This window comes from Euprymna scolopes, chromosome 3, assembly GCF_053919585.1.
Source record: "Euprymna scolopes isolate OS-2025 chromosome 3, ASM5391958v1, whole genome shotgun sequence".
Classification (NCBI taxonomy): Eukaryota; Metazoa; Mollusca; class Cephalopoda; order Sepiida; family Sepiolidae; genus Euprymna; species Euprymna scolopes.
The window spans coordinates 54,396,914-54,419,059 of NC_136484.1; the positions used below are offsets into that span (position 1 = coordinate 54,396,914).

General features: G+C 32.7%; 1 protein-coding gene across 1 annotated transcript in view; it reads right to left on the reverse strand.

The window, feature by feature from the left end:
• Nucleotides 1-1,874: 1,874 nt before the first annotated feature.
• Nucleotides 1,875-22,146, reverse strand: part of LOC145255518 (microcephalin-like) — a 57,282-nt gene continuing 37,010 nt past the window's right edge. The window contains exons 8-13 of the mRNA XM_080113983.1: nucleotides 20,755-21,835; nucleotides 19,070-19,232; nucleotides 14,710-14,787; nucleotides 12,750-12,878; nucleotides 9,819-9,906; nucleotides 1,875-4,518 (exon numbers count right to left, since the gene is read on the reverse strand). Of these exons, the coding sequence (XP_079970109.1) occupies nucleotides 4,439-4,518; nucleotides 9,819-9,906; nucleotides 12,750-12,878; nucleotides 14,710-14,787; nucleotides 19,070-19,232; nucleotides 20,755-21,835 (1,619 nt within the window). The 3' untranslated portion in view covers nucleotides 1,875-4,438. The remainder of the gene's footprint in view (nucleotides 4,519-9,818; nucleotides 9,907-12,749; nucleotides 12,879-14,709; nucleotides 14,788-19,069; nucleotides 19,233-20,754; nucleotides 21,836-22,146) is intronic.

The following is a 22,146-nucleotide window of genomic DNA, read 5'->3' on the forward strand; positions in this document are numbered from 1 at the left end:
AACAGATACTACATTTTAAATTATTTATTTGCAAAAATATAAAAATACAATTTAAATTTAATGGACACTAAGTTTATTTTGGATAAAAACATACTTTACAATAAGTTAAAGTATAAAAAATTTATCCAGGTAGGTAGAAGAGTAAAATATCTTACCTTTGGTAACATTTATTTGTTGCACATTTTTTTTAAAACCTCTTTTTGTTCTTTTAACTACAGTAATAAATACCCAAAATTGCAATTATGAATTTAGCAAACAATCAGTAACTAAATAAATAACTTAAAAAAAAAACAAAAAAAACAATAAATAAATAATTAAAACCTGATTAAATAATAAATTATGTGTTATGAAAATAAAAAAATATTTTATTTTAGAGAAGAGAAAGTAGCTCTTTTTTAAAAAGATTTTTCTATAGGTACAAATTTTTGTAACCATTTTGAATTTTAATGAGTTACTCTTGGTGTAATTACACTATAATAGCGAAATTTGGAAAAATAAAAAATCGATTATAAAATACAAAAAAGAATGGTACCTACTGATTTTTTTGTCAATTTCAACTAAAAGCAACGATATCTACTTAATTGACGTGTTAGAAGTACTTAACTGTTACTTAAAAAAAAAAAAAAGAGCATTATTTTTAAAAAAAAAAAAAAAAAAGAGAGCATTATTTAAAAAAAAAAAAACACAATTTTTCAATCTTTATTGTAAAATGGTGCCATATTTCTTTGGGAATATGTGACATAACAAGAAAAGTAACTCAGTTATGCTAAAAATAAGGCAAAATGCATCATTTTAAAAAAAAATTGTCAATAGTTACATGCTATTTACCTCCCTTTAAAACTCTCCATGGTTTTTAGCCGAAAACTGTTATTTTTGCTAATTTTCATCAAAAATTAAAACAATTTTTTTTTTTATCTTATTTTTTTGTTATTTTTGGATATATTAAATACTACTGGAATACTTGCTTGATTACATCCTTTTAGAAATAACAACCTCAGAGTACTTTCTAAAATATCACATTTTTCCTTTAAGGGGGCCTATCACCCCCACCCCCACCCACTTCCTATCAGCATAGGTGGGTTAATTGAACATTTACCACCACCTCTCCCCAGTCTATCTTTGTCTTGTGTGGATTAAGTAAATAGGAACACATTAGTAAAAAAGAATATTTTTTTAAATTGTCAACATGATTATTAAACAACCAAAAAAATAACAATTAAGTATATTTAAATATAACATTATTTAGTTTAAAACTAACAGAGAACATCTGGCATTGCCCGTCCATAAAATATGTTTAAATATATTTTAATTTATAGAGTCAATTCTCTATCGATTATTATATCCTACCTAATATATAGTAGTGATTTCAAAATATTTTTTAAATATGACTTTGGTGCAATCAGATAGAATCAAAACTGAAACCCAAACATATAGTGCTTCAACCTTGGTAGTTATTATCTGAGCAATCGTCGGTTGGATAAGAAATAACTAAAAATGTACATTAATGTAAAATGTATATATATTTGCGTATATATGCAAGGGAAATTGTCATCAACTTAACCCTGCCAAATTCCAATTTCCTTCAATTTTCACCTCTTAGCAGCTATTTTTACTGGATAAAAATCCATAAAAAAAATCGTTTGACCCAGAGGGATCTGCAACTTTGTGTCTTGGAAGAGACGTAGTTTATAAAAAAAAAAAAAAAAAAAAAAAAAAAAATGGAGACAGACAGACATAGTAAGTTTTATAAATAAATTGAATAGAAAAAATATATTTTAGTTCCTTAAAAAAGTAGTTGACCAACTCCAACAGAAAATATGGCTTTCAAATCATAAATTGTTTCGACCATTTCTGTTAGTAGCTTTATTAACCAGCTAAAGACTCATATCAAAAGGTCCACAAATTAATGCAATCATTTGACTCGCATTGTACCACTCTGCGACCTTCCGTCTCTGTGGAAGTAGTTTGAAAAATAATGGAGACAGACAGTGGGTTTTATAAATGAGATTACAAAAATATATTTTAGTTTCTTAAAAAATAATTGTCCATCTCCTCTCCAAAATATATGGCTTTTAAATCGTAAACTGCTTCGACCATTTCTGATAGCAACTATATTATACAGGTAAATACTCATAAAAAAACTATTCACAAACGTTAATAACGTGTGTGAGTGTATATATATATATATCTCTGCACAAGAGAAATTTCAATCGACATATGTCTGTCAAGTTTCCTTCAATTTTGGTTCATTAGCAGCTATTTTTACCAGCTAAAAAACAGTTCACAAGAAAATGCAATTATTGACCTGCCTTTCACTCCTCTGCAACTTTGCGTCTCGGAGACGATCCAGTGTGAAAAATGGAGACAGACAGTGAGTTTTATAGTATATATTACAATGAGTGGATATGCCATATTGCCACTTTCATTTTATTTATTAAAAATGTTTTTACTAAAAACATGCTTTAGGTAATAAACATATTTTTTTTTAGTTTTACTCTAATTTACATGATTAAAATAAGAATCAACTATTGAAAATATAAACTGGTTTAGAAAATTGGATTCCTAATAATTAAAAAAAAAAAAAAAAAAAAAAAAGGTACTTGTAATAAACGAATATCCAAACGATCTCAGCACTCAGAGAACAGTCACACTAAGCATGCAAAGGGTTAGGTTATAGTTAGGATTCAATCAAAAAAAAATATTTTAACTCCTTAAAAAAAGCTGACCCACTTCCTCCAAAGAAAATATGGTTTTCAAACCAAACTGCTTTGACTATTTCCGTTAGCAATTATGTTAATCGGGTAAAAACTAAAAAAAAATGGTCAACAACAAATGCAATCATTTGACCCAATTTGCACTAATTTGCGCCCTTCTATCTCAGAGGAAATACAGTTTGAAAAAAAAAAAAAAAAATGGAAACAGACAGACATAGTGAGTTTTATAAACGGGATAAAAAAATGTTTTAGCTCCTTAAAAAATAGTTGACCCACTCCCCACCAAAAAATATGGCTTTCAAATCAATTGTAAACTGCTTTAACCATTTCTGTTAGTAGCTATTTTTATTGGTTAGACCCATGAAAAAACAGTCCACAAAAATGTAATCATTTGACCTGCCTTGCACTGATCTGTGACCTACCGTCTTGGAGGAAATACAGTTTGCAAAAAGAAAAAAATGGAGACAGAGACAGACAGTGAGTTTTGTAAATGAGATTACAACAATAATTATTAAAACGTTTTAAATAAGTCTATTTTAATAGAAAATACAACAGATTTCATTATGCTTGGATTTATGAAAGCACCATGATTAAATAAATAAAAAGTTAAGGAGAATTTATTGCAGTAATTACCCTTATATAAGTGGACCAGATTTGTACGTCAATATTGTTTTTTAAATTAAATATTTTACAGCATTTAACTTTCTATTTAACTTTTATTCGATTGAGTGCAGTATAGATATTGCAATTTAAAATATCAGTTCCTGTCTAGAATTCCTCCTCTTCTATATTAAAAAACAAAAATCTGTACTGTGACAATATGAGAATATTGTATTCCAAAATCATGTAAATTGAACAAGTAGTTTCATTTTTATAAAGAAAATTATATTAAAGTGGTTAATGAGAATTAATTATAACATAAATCTTGCAAGTTTGAATTATTGTTGAGTTATCTTCCTTTGTTCATTGAAATTGTTTTCAAAATGGCGAGTAAAACAATCGTACCACAGTTATTCATAAGATTTTATTTTCTTATTTAAAAGTAAAATTACTAGATTAATTGCTGTGATTTTTGGAATATGATATTTTTTGTTTCATCGCAGGTACATCATACAGATTTTTCTTTAGTTTTGATTTTTAATATACAGGGGAATTCTGCACAAAAACGAAAATATCTATTATTAATGTATTTACTAAATTTATTATTTCCAAGACCATTTTAATTTTACAAACTGAGAGAACACTGGCTTCAGGAGAGAATTTACAGTTATTTTAATCTTTAAATTAATTTCCTCAAATAACTAGAGTTTTAATAAAAAAATATTGCAACCTACCCTACTGTACTGAACATCGATAAGTTATGACAAAACATCAGCCTAAATAAATTCCATTATTCTATAGAACTGTATATTAAAATTATTTCTCAATGTAATCAACTGGCCAAGTATAATAGGAAGTTCAAAAGCTTTTATTGATGTTTAATTATTTTTAAAAAGAAAAAAAAAAAAAGACAAAAATCATCCATGTATAATTATTTAATGTAAAAGAAATTAAAATATTATTCGGATAACTTATATAAAATGTATTTTGTTTCAGTCTGAGAGATTCGTCGTCCTCTCTCAGCAGCCAAAAAATAATACTGAATTTGTTTTCGATGAAGATGCAAGACATTATTTATCATCTGATCAGCACAATATTCCACCATTTTACTTTCAAAAGTTGGCTCAATATTCTGGACTTTGAGGCTTAGGCTGTCCGAGTTGGTACTTTTCTAAAGGGAAAACTTTTTGATGCATGATGGAATCTGAGAAAATAAAATAAAATAAATAAATAAAATTTAGAGCTAATGTTAAGACGAAAAAAAAAACAAAAAAACAAAACTTTTTTTTTATATAATTTTAACAATCAATTTTATCATTTTTAAAAGTATTATGGTTTCTTTATTTAGACTGAAGTAAAATGAAAGTAGAAGCACACTTTTATACCAGATTATATAATAACTAGAGTACACGCATTATCAAAAATGACAAAAAATAAATAATCTTGCCAGTGTGCACATTTATTTTATTTGAACATATTACTAAAATATTTATATAATATCACATATATATCAGTAATTTAACTTTCCATATATAAATTATAATCCTCATTGTAGCATAGGGGTTATATTTTAGAAGATGACGTATGTATTATTCTTTGGTGTTGACTATTCGTATTAGGAAAAGTCTTAGTGTGTTCATGTGTGTTGAGTGTTAGAAACATTGGTGAGATATAGAGACAGGGTACATATAAAGAGAGGAGCACCAAGCCTGTAATTCAATGAGAGGAGATTTATGAATATCTTGATAGATAGACCGAGAGTGCGTTTGACATTTACGTTGACAGTTGTACATTTTTATAAACACAAAGTTCATATCAATACAATTTCACTTTACCTTTGTTTTAGTAGAATGATATAACACAAGACGGCAGTTATAAAAACACGTAATGATACGTTTATTTCTTCTTCGACCAGTCGGACATGATTTTGTATTTCAGGGATTCAAAGTTGTTACATGGTTATCTCTAAACCCTCTCGCTTCCAGAAGGAGCCTTGACTCTAACGGAGAATCGGTCTGATCTCCTCTGCTTCTCTGATCTGATTCCCCCTAACTTCAAACTCTTTCCTATATTGAAAAATCACATGTATGTCTCGTCAACATGACCACAACTCACGTGTTTCAAACATGCGCAAATTGCACGTTTTGAAACCATTTCTGACGACCAGGAAATTTCCCATTCTCTTTGTGGTTTTACAAAGGAATTTAACCTACTTGTCTAATTCTGTAACCAATATTTTTATTATGCATTCTTTCTAAGAATGCGAATAGTTTCCAGCCAAATTCGTATTTATTAAATATTTTAACAGAATCCACAATTTACTGGACTTTCCATTTATAATAACATTCTGTGTTTAGTTTAACTTATGATTTGAATTCTCAATTGCAAGTCTCACTTCGCAAGTTCAAATCCTTGACTATCCTATTTAATATTTACATTTAACTAATTCCCTATTTTTTTACTTACATGAAAAGGGGACAGCCCTTATCATGTAACACTCATGGAAGGGAATTCCAAAGGCAAGCAGTCCAAAGAAAGAACCTATCAAAGTAGAAAATCTTCCGGCATCTAGGGACCTTTATAATGAAGGGGTGTGATTTTATCTCCTAATCAGGTGGGTTAGGAATATTTACATTGAGAGAACAAAAATGCAGAAGGTTTATCACAGCACAGCCTGTGGAAGTACTTATAAAACAAGCACAGGGATGTGACAGGAACTGGAGCTTAGCAGACAGTGCAGGATCAATTAGATTAGAAATTCTTTTTTTTATTCTGCTCAAGAGAGAAAAACTAGCGGTTGCTGCATCAGCTTAAATGTGGCCACAATACTTCATGCATAAACTAATGATGGCTTTCTTGAAAATGAAAAACTGGGTATACGTATGGCAAATATACCCATGTCAGAGACAATTTTATCAGGTAAGTCATTTATGAATATCAGAAATAACAAAGGTCCAAGAATCAGTCCCTGAGGCACACCAGCTTTTATCTAATTTTTTGGACATACGCCCATCGAGAACAGCCTGGATTCTTCTCTCATTTAAGAAGGATCAAGCATTAGGATTTTATTTTCATCAGAAGACCATCGTGCCATACCCTGTTAAAAGCCTTAGATATATCAAGGGCTACTGCCTTATCCAGTGCTTGGTATAAATGTTCAGAGATTACAGTTAGAATATCTGCAGTAGAATGGGCTTGCCTGAATCCATATTGGTGGCCGGACAGAAGTTTAGCAGTTGTTAAGTAACGGACTAGAGCATGATTAATTAAGGACTCAAATATTTTGGCGAAAAGAGGGAGGGGGCTAATTGGGTGATAATTTAATGGGTCATTTCTTTCCCTAGAGTTTTTGTAAACTGGTATCACAAAAGCAGTTTTCCAGCAGCCAGGAAAGCAAGATTCGTTAAGGCGTTTGTTAAAGAGTTTAGAGAAAACAGGAGCGACCTCAGCAGAGTATTTTTTTTAATAGCACAACCGGGATGAGGTCAGGTGCACATGCTTTTAAGGTGTCTAGGTTTTTTATGATATCATGTACTTGGAAAGGCATGATCTTCAGATCATCTAGAGGAAAATCAGGGAGAGAATGGCTTGCTGGGTCTAAGGTAGAGTTTGAGGCAAACTGACGGGCAAGCAGGTTAGCTTTCTCAGTTGCTGTGCAAACAACCTCATGATTGTTTGGGGGGGGGGTATTGTCAATTACCCATTTATTTATTATTACACTATTGTAGATTTTCCAGAAATCACAAGTTCCTAATTTTTGCGCTTCAATGCGTTTCCTGGTGGTTTCAGTATATTTACTCTTAGCGGTTGCTACTTCTTTCTTGCAATTATTTCTAGCTTCTATATACTTTTGTCTGTTTGTACAGGACTTATGCTGGATAAATCTACGGTATGCATGTTGTCTCTGAACAATGAGAGCTGCGCATGTAGAAGTGAACCATTGGGGAGAATGGGGTTTACTGTAGAACTTCCGTGTAGGAACATGTTTCAATTGCTGCTTTGAACCATTGAGTAGTCTCATTTGCGCATTGTTCTGCTGAAAGAGAAAAGATATTTCCCCATGGGACGTCTCTGATATGATCTCTAATGGCATCCTAGTCAGCCTTATTGTAGTACCTTGTCATTTTAAGCAATAGCTCTTCAACTTGGGGTCGAGAGTTTAGAGTAATGTTTATCATTATCACAGCGTGATCAGCATTCTCGAGTGGCCAATGAGAATTTGTTACATAATCATCAGGAACGGTTGTCAGAAATAGATCCAAAAGTGAGGCTTGCTGGTCCTGGCGATCTGGGAGACGTGTCGGGAGAATGTTACTGTCTGTGTCAAGGAATGGGATATAGCAAAGTTATGGATGATGCTACCAGCTGTGTCAATGTAGTTAGAGAAGCCAATCCAATTTCTGTGTTGGGCATTAGTCACCAAATACATGTATTTGGGCGCTAGTGTCAAGGGAGAGTGCTACATCTATGCTGTCAAAGACATGATTGATTATAGTACAGTCCTGGGTTGGCGAGCAATAAAGAAAATACAGGTAGCTAACACTATGTTGTAAAGTTAGTTTAAAGCACATGGAGGGCTGGTTACCTGATTCTAGTTTAGATTCCCTAGACATGGAGAAGGTGTTACGAATATAGACTCCAAATTAATGCATGTGCCTGTCAGAGTCCTTACGAAAAAGTGGAAAATAACCAGACATGTTAAAGATGTTAGATGGGATGGAGGAGTGCAAGTTAGTTTCACTTAGTGCTAATATATCCGGGGAGTTTGCTAGGAGAAATGATTCTATATCATCTAAGTTAGTTCTAAGTCCTCGGATATTTGTAAATGCAATCCTTAAGGAAGGAGGCAAATTGTTTGAGTGTGTGTCTGGTTTGAACGATTTTTTCAATTGAGCTGTCATTTCATTTTATTTCATAGTTTCAGATCTAGGGTGAGGTGTTAGGCAAAATGGATGTGCATAGCCACCATCATGTAACACAAGTAGACCATCAGTTGGCTCCTCATCCACAGAGATCAGTGCAAGGTCCCTTTCCATGCACAACATGGCACTACAAAGATCCTGATATTATACAACTGATGATAGAGTAGCCGCTCTAAGCGCTACCAAAGAGTTAGGGCTCCTGTACTGTCAGTCGGAAACAGCAATCAGCAACAACCCTCAAACCTGTCCGACAGGAGTGGCCCAGTCCAATCATGCTAGCATGTATGGTAAACAAGCACTCACAAGATGCCCAGGTGTAAGGGAAGGGAATGAGGCAAATGTGGGGGACAGCATTCATTGCCCTAGTCAGGAAACAAGGCTACGCACTAGGCATCTCTAATAAGTCCCTGCAGTCGCACCTCTGCTCCTGGATAATAGGCAAAAAAGGAGTATGGAAGCAGGGCGATAGGCAGAGCCTATCTACTCCTTAAGCAGTTTAAGTTTGCAAACCGGTGACTGTCATTCAGGAGTGAGGAGGCCTCCCTCCCCCATTTTGTGCCAAGGCGTATGAGGTCAGTGGCACATGTTTATATTATTATTTTTATTATTATTTTTGTCTTACATTTTTTTAGCAGATTATTATTGAATGGTCACTAATCTACCAGATTAACAAAAAATAAATACCAAGAAAAGTGAAATTTTTAACATTTTTTAAGAGGTTCTCTGTTTCTAATACAACGTTCTAGTAAATCAATCCCCCATTTTTGTAATAGAGACTTTTTTGGCCAAATTTCGAATTTAGCCTTTTTTAACAAGGCCAAACTGCTAAGAAAAAGGCCAAATTTGTGAAATTTGGCCAAAATAAGTCAGTGCTTCCAAAATGGGGGATCGAATTACTAGAATGTTGTATTGGAAACAGAGTATCCTTAAAAATATTAGATATTGTTTTTTTTTTTGTATGTTGTTGATAAACTGGTAGATTAGTGACTGCTTAAAAAAATGTAACAAAGATGAAAATAAAAAAAATAGGAGGGTACTGCTTCCATAGATGCACCAAAAACTGTTTTTGAAAATCTTTATTCATAATAATAACAACCTATAACTTGATTAGATCTGTCGACAAACTTATAAATGCCTCACTTATAAAATTCTTTAGGTTTTGATGTAAAGTATGACTCTAACTCGTGTTCAATCTCGTGATGTTAACCTAAAGCCATCTAAATGGTTTTGTGATTCTTGAAATAAATGATAGTCTGAGGGAGTTAAGTTGCGAGAATATGCAGGATGAGGCAAGATTTCCCAACAAAATTCTCCTAGATCTTTGGTCAGTAGTGCTATGTAATGACGAGCATTATCATGATGGAATATGACTCCCTTTCTGTTGATTAAAAGTCATTTTCAAGTCAATATGAGTGAGAATATTGCAGAAAAATGTGAATGATGCTTTAATAATCTGAAAGAAAATGTTATAAATCAATCGTAGTGATAACAACATGCATGAAATACAAAAAGATTTAAAACGCAACGTCTACAAACTAACAAAAACTTCTGCATCAACCTAATAAACAATTTTTTTACTTACCCAATATCCACTGTGGACTAACGCTTAATATAAAGGGATTATATTCATCGCTCACATAAAAGTCAGCATCATACAGGTTGTTTATCACCTGAAAAAAAAAAAAAAAAAAAAAATGCAATTTTATTTATTGTAACTAAAAAAAGATCAACTGTATTAGAATACATATTTTCCAGAATGGTCTTGAATAATCATTACCCAAAACCTGAAAGGACACCAACCCCCTCAGTTTTTTTTTTTTTTTTTTTTTTTTTTACTGCCTTTTCACTCCAAACAAGGCAAAGTGCCACTTGGATGTAAAAGGCTACTATTTGGGACAAAATTTGTAAAGATACTATCTAAGGAGTTGTGCAGCAAGATGCAGAAGTTCACATTACATGTGAACTTCTGCATGTCAGTATAGTCAGGAAAGCAGGGTTCTGGGAGGGTATTCTAACAGTCTGAGGGAAGAAATTATTGGAGTAGAAACCTGCCTGGCATCTAGAGATCTCTACAGTGGGATTTTGCTGCCGTTAGTCTGGAGTATTTACGTTGAGGGGATACAAGAGCTTGCAGTTCAGAGCATTTTCCATTAAAATATTTGTAAAACACAGTGATGCAATGTTTCATCAATGGAACAGAGGTTGGAGTTTGGTTGCCAATGCAGGACCTATTAGGTTGGTGAATATGTTTTGAACCCTGCTTAGGAGTGAGAGACTAGTGGCAGATGCTCCAGCCTACATGTGGCAACAACACTCCACGCATGGGCGAATGGTGGCCTTAAAGAGGTACAGGATACTAGTCATTGTAACTAAAAAAAAACAAAACAAAAAAAAAACATTAATTAAAGTGCATATTTTCCAAAATGGTTTTGAATAATCATTACCCAAAACCTGATTGGATTATCCTATATAGATAAGTTAGTTAATATAAGCTGATGCATAGTCTCTTTCAAGTTTGGAGAGGGGGGAGGAGAGAGGGGGGGACTAAACGCTGACATAACAAACCCATATTTAAACAATAAAATAAATAAGAGCAATGAACAGTATTTAAAACACTTTTTTATTTACAACCACAAGTTACTTTTTTCTTTTTCTTTTTTCACTAATGAGTCATTACATATCAAAGCCAAAGGCCACTCACGGATAAGGATTAGTGAAATGGAAGTTGAAAGATGAATATTATGGAAGTATTAAAAAGATTGATGCTTGATTACTTCTGAGGATGGTTTATGATAAGTATTAGTTGACATTGGATTTGAAGATGATCACGTTGTAATCTGCAGGGAAGCAGTCTTGTGGTAATGTGTTCCACAGATAAGTCTTTGCTTAGTATATGAAGGAAGAACTTTTTCTGTTGTAGGGTTATTAGACGAGTTCTTGTTGTGAATGTCTTACAAAGAAAAAACAGAGATTGAAGCTTAGTCAAGCACCTTCTATGGAAATAAGGATAGAGTAGAGAGACTAGCAAAGTCTGTGAGAAACAGAAGTGATCATCCTCCCACTAGATTTTGAAGTCAATATTATATTCTGTTAAGACAAAAAGTGTGCACTGAGCAGAATCACCTCAGATGTGACAGACTTCTAGAATATATCACAGGTAAAAATTTAGGTAGGTTAAAGGGTTGCTTCATCTAAAGAAATTCATATAATTTCATTAACATAGGAGAGCCCAAAATAATCGTAACCCTGCAAATTCGGATACTGAAATAACACTATGCCTTCTGAACTAGTTACCATACCAAAGCTTTTAAAGTACAATCTATCTTACTATTCTCTCTAAAGAAAAAGAGGGGATTATATATTCCCTTGGTGAGAGAGGTGCAAATAGTACCCAATCAATCTTAAACACCACACTTCCTATACACAAATCATTATAGCATTGAAAGCAAAATCATTTTAAAATAGCTTCAACATAGATTGATGAAAATTCCGTATTAAAATCAAATCAACTTCAATTTAACCTAATCGTTTCTACACACACACATCACTTGTGGTTCTCAGAAAATTCTATTTATTCTTTATCCAACTGCTTATTTCCTCCGGACCATTTCAAGTGTCACAATTTATGTTTAAAAAGTTAAAGAGCATCTTGTTAAGAAGGGTTATCTCCCCTTGAATTGTGTGAGGAGAGTGTTCGGAATGGTATCGCTATAGGTCATTAGCCTGCATATCAGAGTCCTCTTTGACGTGCAGCTGGCAGCTGGCAGTTGTGTAAGAGTCCGATCAACATAACCAATTCTACCTTCAACAAAGACTGGTACTCATCATCATGCTTCCACTTGTATGTCATCCCATCAAAGCAAAACATTGATTTTGCTAAACAAAACCAGAAATGTATTTATCCTTATCTTCATAGTAGTTGTTGTCATTTCACCACATTTCGGCCAACTCATCCTCTGGCCTTCTTCAGATGATTAACCACAATGGGATAGGTATGATGAGTCTTGTAACTATATCGCCAGTAACTACAACAACTATGAAGATGAGGATAACAGTCCGCAAATAAATAAATATACAAGTTACTCATCTCAAAGGATTCTAATAAAAAAAAATTAGTAAATAAACAAATAATATATAAAATCAGAAATAAATGTCTTGGTTTTATTTTTTAGAGGTCTTTTACTATCTCATTTTAATTTTTTTTTTTAATAGAAATTGCTCCAAACAAGGCATGAAGCCACTTGATGTAAGGTGCTAAAGAAAAAAAAAAAGAAAATTATTTCATGGTCAAAAATTAGCTAACAATAAGTGTTAGATTTCAACCCAGAAAGCAGCAATTCTTCATCCTTTGTCAGAAACATCACTCATGGAATATGAGAACTAAAGGATAAAATAAGGAAAGCAAGAGTTACGAGGCTGTCAAAAGTAAACTCAAGGTTCACTAAAAAATCAACAGACATTGTGCAGTTTGTAAGAAAACAAATGAGAAATGAAAGAAGAATCACAGACAAACCTGTCCACCACAAAACTGAACAAAACGGACGAGATCCTTCTTGGGTGGAGATGTTGATGGAGAGATGAACATAGGACCACACAATTTGAAAATTGACAAATTCTCTTTCTGCTTATTCTGACGATAAACCTAGAAAAAAAAAGAAAAGAATTATTTTTAAAAACGGATGATTATTTTAATGCATTGACTTCATCTATATACTACAAAAACTGTGCTGATACTATCTTGCTTGTCACCATGCACACTTTTTATCTATAACGTGAATTTTGAAATAGAAGGAATGAGGGAAAAACAAATGTACACACATCCACAGTAATGGCAGAAACTCTAAAAAACTATGTTCAGTCTGTAATGAAATGGAGCTGTAAATAGTTGATAAAATTTAATGCTACTAAGATAAAGCTTCTTTCCTTTAACAATTACAAAAAAAAATCTTCTCAACAGCTGACTGCCATGACAAATAACACCCTACCTGAGAGCTTATCATTCAAACTCTTCAGCTTAACATTCACAGGCAACATGAAATAGAACAAATACATTAAGGACATTGCTACGGCAAATAAGGTGAGATCCCTTCAAAAATTATTCGCACTAGACAGTATCTTATATGTATACAAAATCACATTTCATCCATGCATAGAGCATTGTTACCATATCTGGGCTGGTGCATTGACCACCAGTTGCTCACAATCAGATAAGGTAAAAAAAAAAAAAAAAAGTCTCAAATCTAATAAGTCCTGCACTATCGGCCAAGCTCCAAATTGTCTCATCAGTGAAATGTTGCATCCCTGTGCCTGGTACTGAAATGTGCTTTGATGAACTCATAGCACTTATTCCCCCTCGACATACATACTCACAACTAACCTGACAAGCAGCAAAATCCCACCCCTTTACTGTTGATGTCCCTAAATGCCGGAAAACCTTTTAACTAGTAGTTTCTTCCCTTGGACTACTAGACTTTTGAATTCCCCCCCTCCTGTTTGCTGCTTCCTTGACTATATTAATCTGCAGAAGTTTAAATACAATGTGACCAGATATCTGCTGCTCAACTCCTCACAGTCCCCTATTAGACACAATACCAAATAGCAGACCTTTACATCCTAGTGATAATATACCTTCTTTGGGGATGAACGTCATAAATAAGTGACAAATGATGAGAAAAGAATGAGGTCAATAAAAGTAGAAGAGGAAAGAAAGAAAAAGCATAATGACAGTACAATGTATTCTGATATCATAAACTATTGTTTGGCTTTGTTAGATTTGGATGAGCCGAAAAGTCAAGAGAGGAACTTTTTTTTATTTATTTAATGTTAAAGTTAAGAAATTATATATTTAATATAAATTAGCAGATCCTGTGAAAATTCCACAGCAGACTCATTCATATGTAATATATTGATGTTGGCATTCTGTGAATGTTCAGCGTAAATGGAGATGCTGATATTATTGTAGCTCTTTTATTAAAACTGTTAGCAGGGATACCCGGCATAGCCCGGTCAGCAATAGATTCACAATGTTTTTTTGTGTTATAGTATAGTATGAACACCTTGACACACCAGTTCTCCTTAGATCATCAAAGTTAAGCAATGTTGAGCCTGGCCAGTATCGAAAGGGTGACCATTTGGGAATATTAGGTGCTGTATCTAGTACTTCCAACAGCTCCTGCATCTCATCTGACTTCCAGCTGTCTTGACCATGTCTTTTTGCTGGGTTAGGATGAGAAAGTGAAGCTGGCTCTGCGCAAACCAGCTTCACTTTAGACAAACTCCCAACACGTGTCATCCCTCATTCCTAGAATGATCAAATGGTCTTCATTGTTTCGACAGACGAACTGTATTTTCATAAGATTGTGTTTCAGACATTTTAGAATTAATTGCTTCTGTAAAGATTTCAATCAATGCAAATAATAATCTTTTATGATGATTTAAAAAAAAAAAAAATGTGAAGAGAAAAGCAAAATTACCTTGGTAGCTGGATAATCGTCTGTCATTTCAAACTTGTGTTCATCTATCCAGCGACCAGCTTCCATTGATTTAAAAATCTGCACAATTAATAGATAAAAAAAAACAAAAAAAGGGTTAAAAGAAAAGGTGAAAACAATACTGGTTTGATTTGGTTACTTTGTTTTACGGCATATCAACTCTTTTCGGGTTATTTAATGGGAAATCTAGTTATTTTGGAAAAAAGTTTTGTTTCAACTTGTTTATATCTTCAAATATTTATTCATTGTGTTTGGTTTGGTTGTTGTTTTTGTAGAACATAATTAAGTTTTGCAAAAGTGAATAGAAAAACAAAAAACATCAATGTTAGGTGCATTTCATCTCAGGAAGCCAATATCTTCAGACAACCTGATTTAGTAGCACCAGGAAAACAATACTAAAAATTGTTTAGTATTGCATAGTATTATATTTATGTTAATTTAGCTTTTACATTTTTTCATTTTGAGGTCATTTAATGTCGAATTCAATTATTTTGATAAAAGTTACTAAGCTTTAAATTCTTATTCATGATTGTGGTACCCACCCTACGGATAACAATGAACTCTTCCTCTTACTATAAATACCAGAAGAATATGCCTATCAGCGCAATACACAGGTTACACCCCACTTGGCAGTCAAGCTGACATGTAACCACTCTTTATTTATTGTATTTGTCTTTTCTTTTCAAATTATTTTCATTCATTGGACTACTGCTTAATATAAAGGGATTATATTCTTGCGTGTCATTTTCATAATGTTTCGGTCGATACAATCTCCGACCTTCTTCAGGTGTATCTTGTCAAACTCAGGAATTTGGACAGAATTTTGAATGGAACTCTTCATTTACTTTACGAGGGTAGTATGCGCCTGTTCTGTCAGCCATGACTGGGTAGAGGCCCTAAGTAATTTGCAATTGTATTTTTCGGTCATCCACACAGAGAATTGAACCTTCAACCTTCTGGAGGATATCACATTTACAATTGATTTTTCCAAGTACTCTAACCACTGCGCCATAGGTCCTTGCAGAAATTCTGTCCAAATTCCTGAGTTCAACAAGATAAGGTCGGAGGTCATATTGACTGAAATGTTAAGAAAATCACACTGAAGATGAGAACAATAGTCCAATGAATCCAAATAATATGAATAACCAATCCTTATCTCAAAAATTCAGAAATGTAATTTCTTTTTCAATATATTCTGTTTCCACTAGATATCGAGTTGCGTCTTTCTTCTGGATGCTTACCAGTCTACAATAATGCTGTAAAATTCTGTACAGTTCGTACTAACTTATATTTATATACGTTGATATTAGTTATATTTTCGATTGTCAGTTCACTTTTCCATATGGAAGATTCAGAAAGATTAATATTTTACAAAATCTGAAACAATTTTGAGACTTGTTTCAGAAAAAAAAACATTTGCATAGTCTCTTTCGCTTTTCATACCCGAGCTACTTCTAATCCAACTAAATCATATTCATACATTCTACTTTTCAATTTCAATTTCGTCCTTCTACTTTTCAACCTTTCAATTTCGTCCTTCTCACGTTCCTCTTTGTATAAGAAAAGTATAAAATTTATCATCACTGTTGAAGGTTGTTCAAGCAATGTACAGAAGGTGCTTGTTAGAAATGGAGTCAACAAATTAATTTTTTAAATGCGTGATTTTAAGTAAAAATAATATTACATACTCAATTGTCATGTTGAAAATAGTAATACATCAAAAAATTACAAAAATCCATTGAGTAGAACAACTGCTATTGTTTTTAGTAAAAAAAAAAAAAAAGTCTAGCTATGAAACAGTATGTCAACCATTACAGTGGCGAAAAGGAGAGATAAGTATGTCCCCTGTATTCGTAATTTTCAAGATGTACACATCTAGGGAAAATGTCATTTTCCCCAATTTTCTGTAAAAATTACTTTTAATTATGAATAACTTTTACTTGATTGATTTTTGTAATTTTTGGATATATTACTATTTTCGGCATGATAAATACTGTTGTTTTTGCTTAAAACCATATATTTCAAAAAATCGATCTGTCGACTATCTTAAGCAATGTACAGAAATCCTCAAATTCGTGTTAGAATTAACAGTCCAACTATTAATAGCTTCAATGTTAAAGCAGGAATACATTAGAGTTTTGTACAGAATCTGTTGTTTTTCATTTGTGTCCTATAAACCTTGTCCAAGGAATTTTTTACAGGCTGTCAAAAACAGATGGTGTATGCTGATGGTTTAATGCTCGTGAAATAATGAGAGACTTACTGGTGAAGTTAAAAAAACTTGAAAGAATGCTTGGAAAAGTAAAGATTTGAGAGTGAATGTTACCAAGACCAAAGTGATGATCAGTGCTTGTAGTGTTGGAAATCCTTTAGAAAGAGGAATGATCTCCTGCTTGGTTTGTAGAAAAGGAGTCAAGTACAGTTTAATCTTTTGTAATAATTATAAACATTGGATACACAAGACGCGCAAATGGAATTACTGGTAGTTTGAGAGAGGATAACCAATTTGTGTGCAAGAAGTGTAAGCAAATGACCATAGATGAGAACTCAAAGGTGGACAAAGTGTATTTAGATGGTGAAGCTATTGAGGTTACACAAAAAATTTTGTTACCTTGGTGATACCACTGGAGCACAAGATGGAGCAGGTACTAGTGCGATTACAAGAATTAGGAATGGATAAAGTTTCAATGAAGTTCTGCTTTTACTAACCAGCAGAGCATTACCACCATTAATCAAAGGAAGGCCAAAGAACACATGAAGAAAGTGATAAAAATAGATTTGAGAGAAAGAGGGGTAAATAAAGACCTGGACAGAGATAGGTTAATTTTGAAGTCCATTTTTTAAAGTCATCCAACACATGTCAGCATGTAAAATGGATATTAAAACTCTGAAGAAGCTTCTATAAATAAAAGAATCAAAATATAAGTCTACTTGTTTTTTTTCTTTATGCGATTTTTCCTTTGATATTTTGCGGTTTTTTTTTTCACTTTTCCATTGTTTAATTTTATCTTTATATTCAATTTCATAGTCTTTTATAAGCACATATTTTGATTGGTCTGAATTTCTATTTGAACCAGATTGTGATCAATTGGTTGCTTTGGTTGTTTTTTTGTTTTGTTTTGTTTTTTTTGGGGGGGGGGGTTACAGCATATCAACTCTTTTGGGTTATTTATACTGACTCCAGTCATTTTGGAAAACTGTTTTATGTTTAAGGTCTTTATATCTTCAAATGTTTATTCATTGTGTTTGGTGTCTGGTTTGATTGTTTTGTAGAGGAAAATTGTAGTCTTGTTTTTAACTTGGCAGAACATGATTGAGTTTTGCAAAGGAAAAAAACATCAATGTTTGTTGCATATTAGGTCAGGAAGCCTGATCTGGTAGAATCAAATGTTATGACCAAATAAACATCAAGACACATGATGGAAAAAAGTTTATCCATCATTGGTGAACAAAGAAAAAAAAACGGTGATTATGCAGATTAGTGATCTTTTAAACCAACACATTTCAGGTGAAAACATTACATTTCATATTAAAATCAGTATAAATTACAAAAAATAATCCTGTAGAAAAATAATTACAGGTAAAAAAATAATTTATCGAATTATCGAGTTTTATCGCATGTTTTAATGTAGAACAGTTGTGCGACCAATTCAGTATGACAAACAAGGTAGATAACCCTCAACTTAAATTGATTTAAATTAAGGGTCCACCATTTTTAAGATTTTTTGTTTAAAAATGGTGGACCCTTAATTTAAGTCAATTTAAATTGAGGTGGTATCTCCCTTGTTTGTCATACTGAATTGGTTCCACAACTCTTTCACATTTAAAACATATGATAAAACTCAATAATTCAAATTCTTTTTTACTTGTAATTATTTTTCTACTGGATCATTTTTCATAATTTTTGGAATTTATACAGATTTCGACATGCAATTACGTAATGTTTTCACCTGAAATGAGCTGGTTTAAAACATCACTAATTTACACAAGCACAGAAAAAAATTAACATGAACCAAAATGCAAGGACAAATTTAGTTTTTTACTCATTGTGACAGGAATCCAAAACTGTTTCAGAACAAGGAATGAAATAAAAATTCTAATTTTGCCATCACCAAACTTTTGACCATTTCAAATCATCAAACCTGCAGAACAGCAAAGCTCTTTTCGTTCAAATAGCCATCTACGTTTTAATAAACTCATTGTTAGCTTTCACTCATTTTCATAAAACCTTTTACAGCATTGATTCTTTGACACAGTAGAAAACTAGCAAGAAAAAAGGGCATCACCTGTCGGCAGATAAACAATGTTCTATTGCTAAACAATTAGAAAAAAAAACCCTTACCCACTGTTTTGAGACCAGCCAACATCCTTGTATTAATCCATGCAAAAGATTTAATGTCCGTCGAGAATTTCCACAGATAACATGCGTTGTTGATTTGCGTACATTGTCACTTATGACACAGCCGCCCAAAGATTTTACGGCAGATTTGACAATCGATTGCTCTCTGAAATTAAGAAAACTTCATAAATAAACAATGTAAATATAAATCATCTTCGTACATGATATTAATACACGAATGGGACAGAATTATCAATGTATTAAAAGATACGGGTGTTAAATACAAAGTTCAACCTAAATAAAAAAAACAAATACAGAAATATCTGCATAATGTACATACACATCACAAAGCGAAAATGTCATATTCCAAAAGTTATGTAAATTGATCAAGTAGTCTTTTTTTTTCACTAAGAAAATCAAAATTTACAATTTTTAGTTTAACAAAGGTTTTAATTATTTTGAATACAAACAAAATCTCTGTAGTTGAATCAAGTTGCTGCCCTTAAATTTTAACACTTTCTAAAACAACATAGCGGCTCTTGACTTCTTTGTCATAAAATTTGATTTTCTTAGTTAAAAAAAAAAAAACCTACTTGATTAATTTATGTAATTTCTGGGATATGACGTCTTCCTTTATGATGGGTACATACATCATAAAAATTTGTCTGCATTTTGGTTATCAAAGTCTTTTGGTGCATTTAAAACAAACACAAGCAGATCTACCACCTTTCTATATACTGTAGGTATATGTGGGTGGGTTCAGTCCATTCCATATAAGTTCACCACATCTCAAGTCAAGGCAATCCATCTCTGCTGATTAGTTCTTGACATACTTCAGCCATTCCCAGTTCCAGCGTCAAATACTAAAAACATGGCAGCCAGCCACCAGCTATATGTCTGTTGTCACTAACGTCATAAAACCAATGAAATTAAACTTCCAACAATGTTTTAAAAGTAAGATAGTTAAATCTGATAAACCTCACTTATCTGGTTTTGACAACTATTGTTCTGATTGGGTATAATAACTGAAATTACTTAAGAACACCCCACTCCCCCCCCCAAATGCTAACTGGGATATGTCAACAACTGTGGATGTGAGTGTTGTGCAAACAACAAGGCACATTCTTGAAAGAGTGTGCTTTCAATCTGTATCAAATAGCAATTAGAGAAAAGCAGATTCCTCACTCAATCATGCATGAGTGGCTGTGAACCTTGCATGTTTTGATTTAGTTGCACGCTATTCTTTTATTCTATGGAAAAAAAAAAAGAACATAGAAAAAAAAGCAATCTCTCAGCAAAAAAGGTTGGCAACTTAAAGTAATGTTAATAAAAATTTCTATATTTACTTGACTCTCCATACAAAGTCAGATACAAGAAAAGTTTTTTATACGAGGGGAAAAAAATCAAGCTCCCTCCAAAAAATCACTCTGGCTTGAAAACAACAATAAGAATTGCATCCATCTAAAAGGATCTTATCTCCTTTGACCTAGACAGTCAGATACTACACGTTGATCATAGTCTGAAAACCAAAAATCATGTTTTTCAATAAAGCATTCAAAATTTGCTTTTGAATATATGCTGAATTACCTCTCTTAGTGTCGCATATAAAAGAATAGCTATTTATACATATCGATATTACAATGGTTCATTTCAAATAACACCATCAATCAAAAGAACTAGACACTTACTCTGAATTCATACTGGTCATCACTAAATGTTTCTTGATAGGTTTCCGAAATAGTGAGATGTTTCTATCTTCTGTAGTAGTTGCAAGATTGAGATGAGGATTCTCAGGCACAGATGCCATCTGGTTCACAGGAAACACCTGAGACTGAAAACTACTCTGTGACAAACTGTCATGGTTATCAACATTTGTTTTTAAAGAATCACACTGTGGTTTTAAAGAATCACACTGTGATTGCAGACTGTCTTGAGCACTGATCTGTGTACAAGCATTCGTGAGTATCGAGTTGTTGTAAAGCAAAGTTTTGTCTGCAAATGTTCTTTCATGACACGTCGTTACAAGTTCCGCTTTTGAAGATGATAACGTTTCTGCTGGAAGTGGAGTACTGCTTTCAATAGATGTCTTCGTTTCTGACATTTCAATCTTATCACACTGTGGTTGCAGATTTTCTGGAGCATTGCTCTGTGTACAAACATTGTCCGTGAGTACAGAGTTGTTGCAAAACAAAGTTTTGTCTGTAAACGTCTTTTCATGACACGTCGTTACAAGTTCCGTCTTTGAAGACGATAACGTTTCTGCTGGAAGTGGAGTGCTGCTTTCAATGGATGTTCTTGTCTCTGACATTTCAGTCTTATTTTGAACAGAGATACTCGTCGAATGTTTCCTGCCATTCAAATTGCTATTGGTTATGCCAAGAAAGTCCAGCGTCTCTCTGTGTTTATGTCTCTTTCTATGAATGGGTTTATCTAGGATGAAATCGTCCGTACTTAAATTACACATATTCGATGAGATGGGGCTTAGAGGGGCCGACGTCATTGTATGCTCCATACTCGTTCTCTCACACGCACTCATTTTTGTAATCTGCTGCGAAGAATCATGGGAAACTATCGTAGCATTTTGATTATTTGTTTGCAAGTTCTTCCAATTGTTGGATATATTTTCTAGTTTTATATCACTCACAAGGTCAGGAGTTTTGAATTTTAGTTTTTTAACATTAGGAGAAATTTCAGAAAAGTCTTTTTCACATGGGATTGGAGATAACGATTGTGGTAATGATAGAGGATGACTTTTTTTCTCAGTATTATCTGTAAAAAAAATATAAAAAAAGTTATATAAATTTATTTCAAAATGAAGTAAACAATTTTTTTTTTTTTAATGACTGATAACTTTTAGACTTCTGTTCAAATTATTTCTTTGAAAACTATAAGTTAAAAGATGTATTTTTCTATAATCAAAATACAAATCTATTCATAACAGACAAAAGAAAAGCTGGGTATATTACTGTATATTGCATGTAGTAAATTGTACATTTTTTTATATTAAGTTTTGCAGAAATTGCTTGAATAAAAGATATACTTATATCAAAAGTTTTTTTAAAAATATTATATATATATAT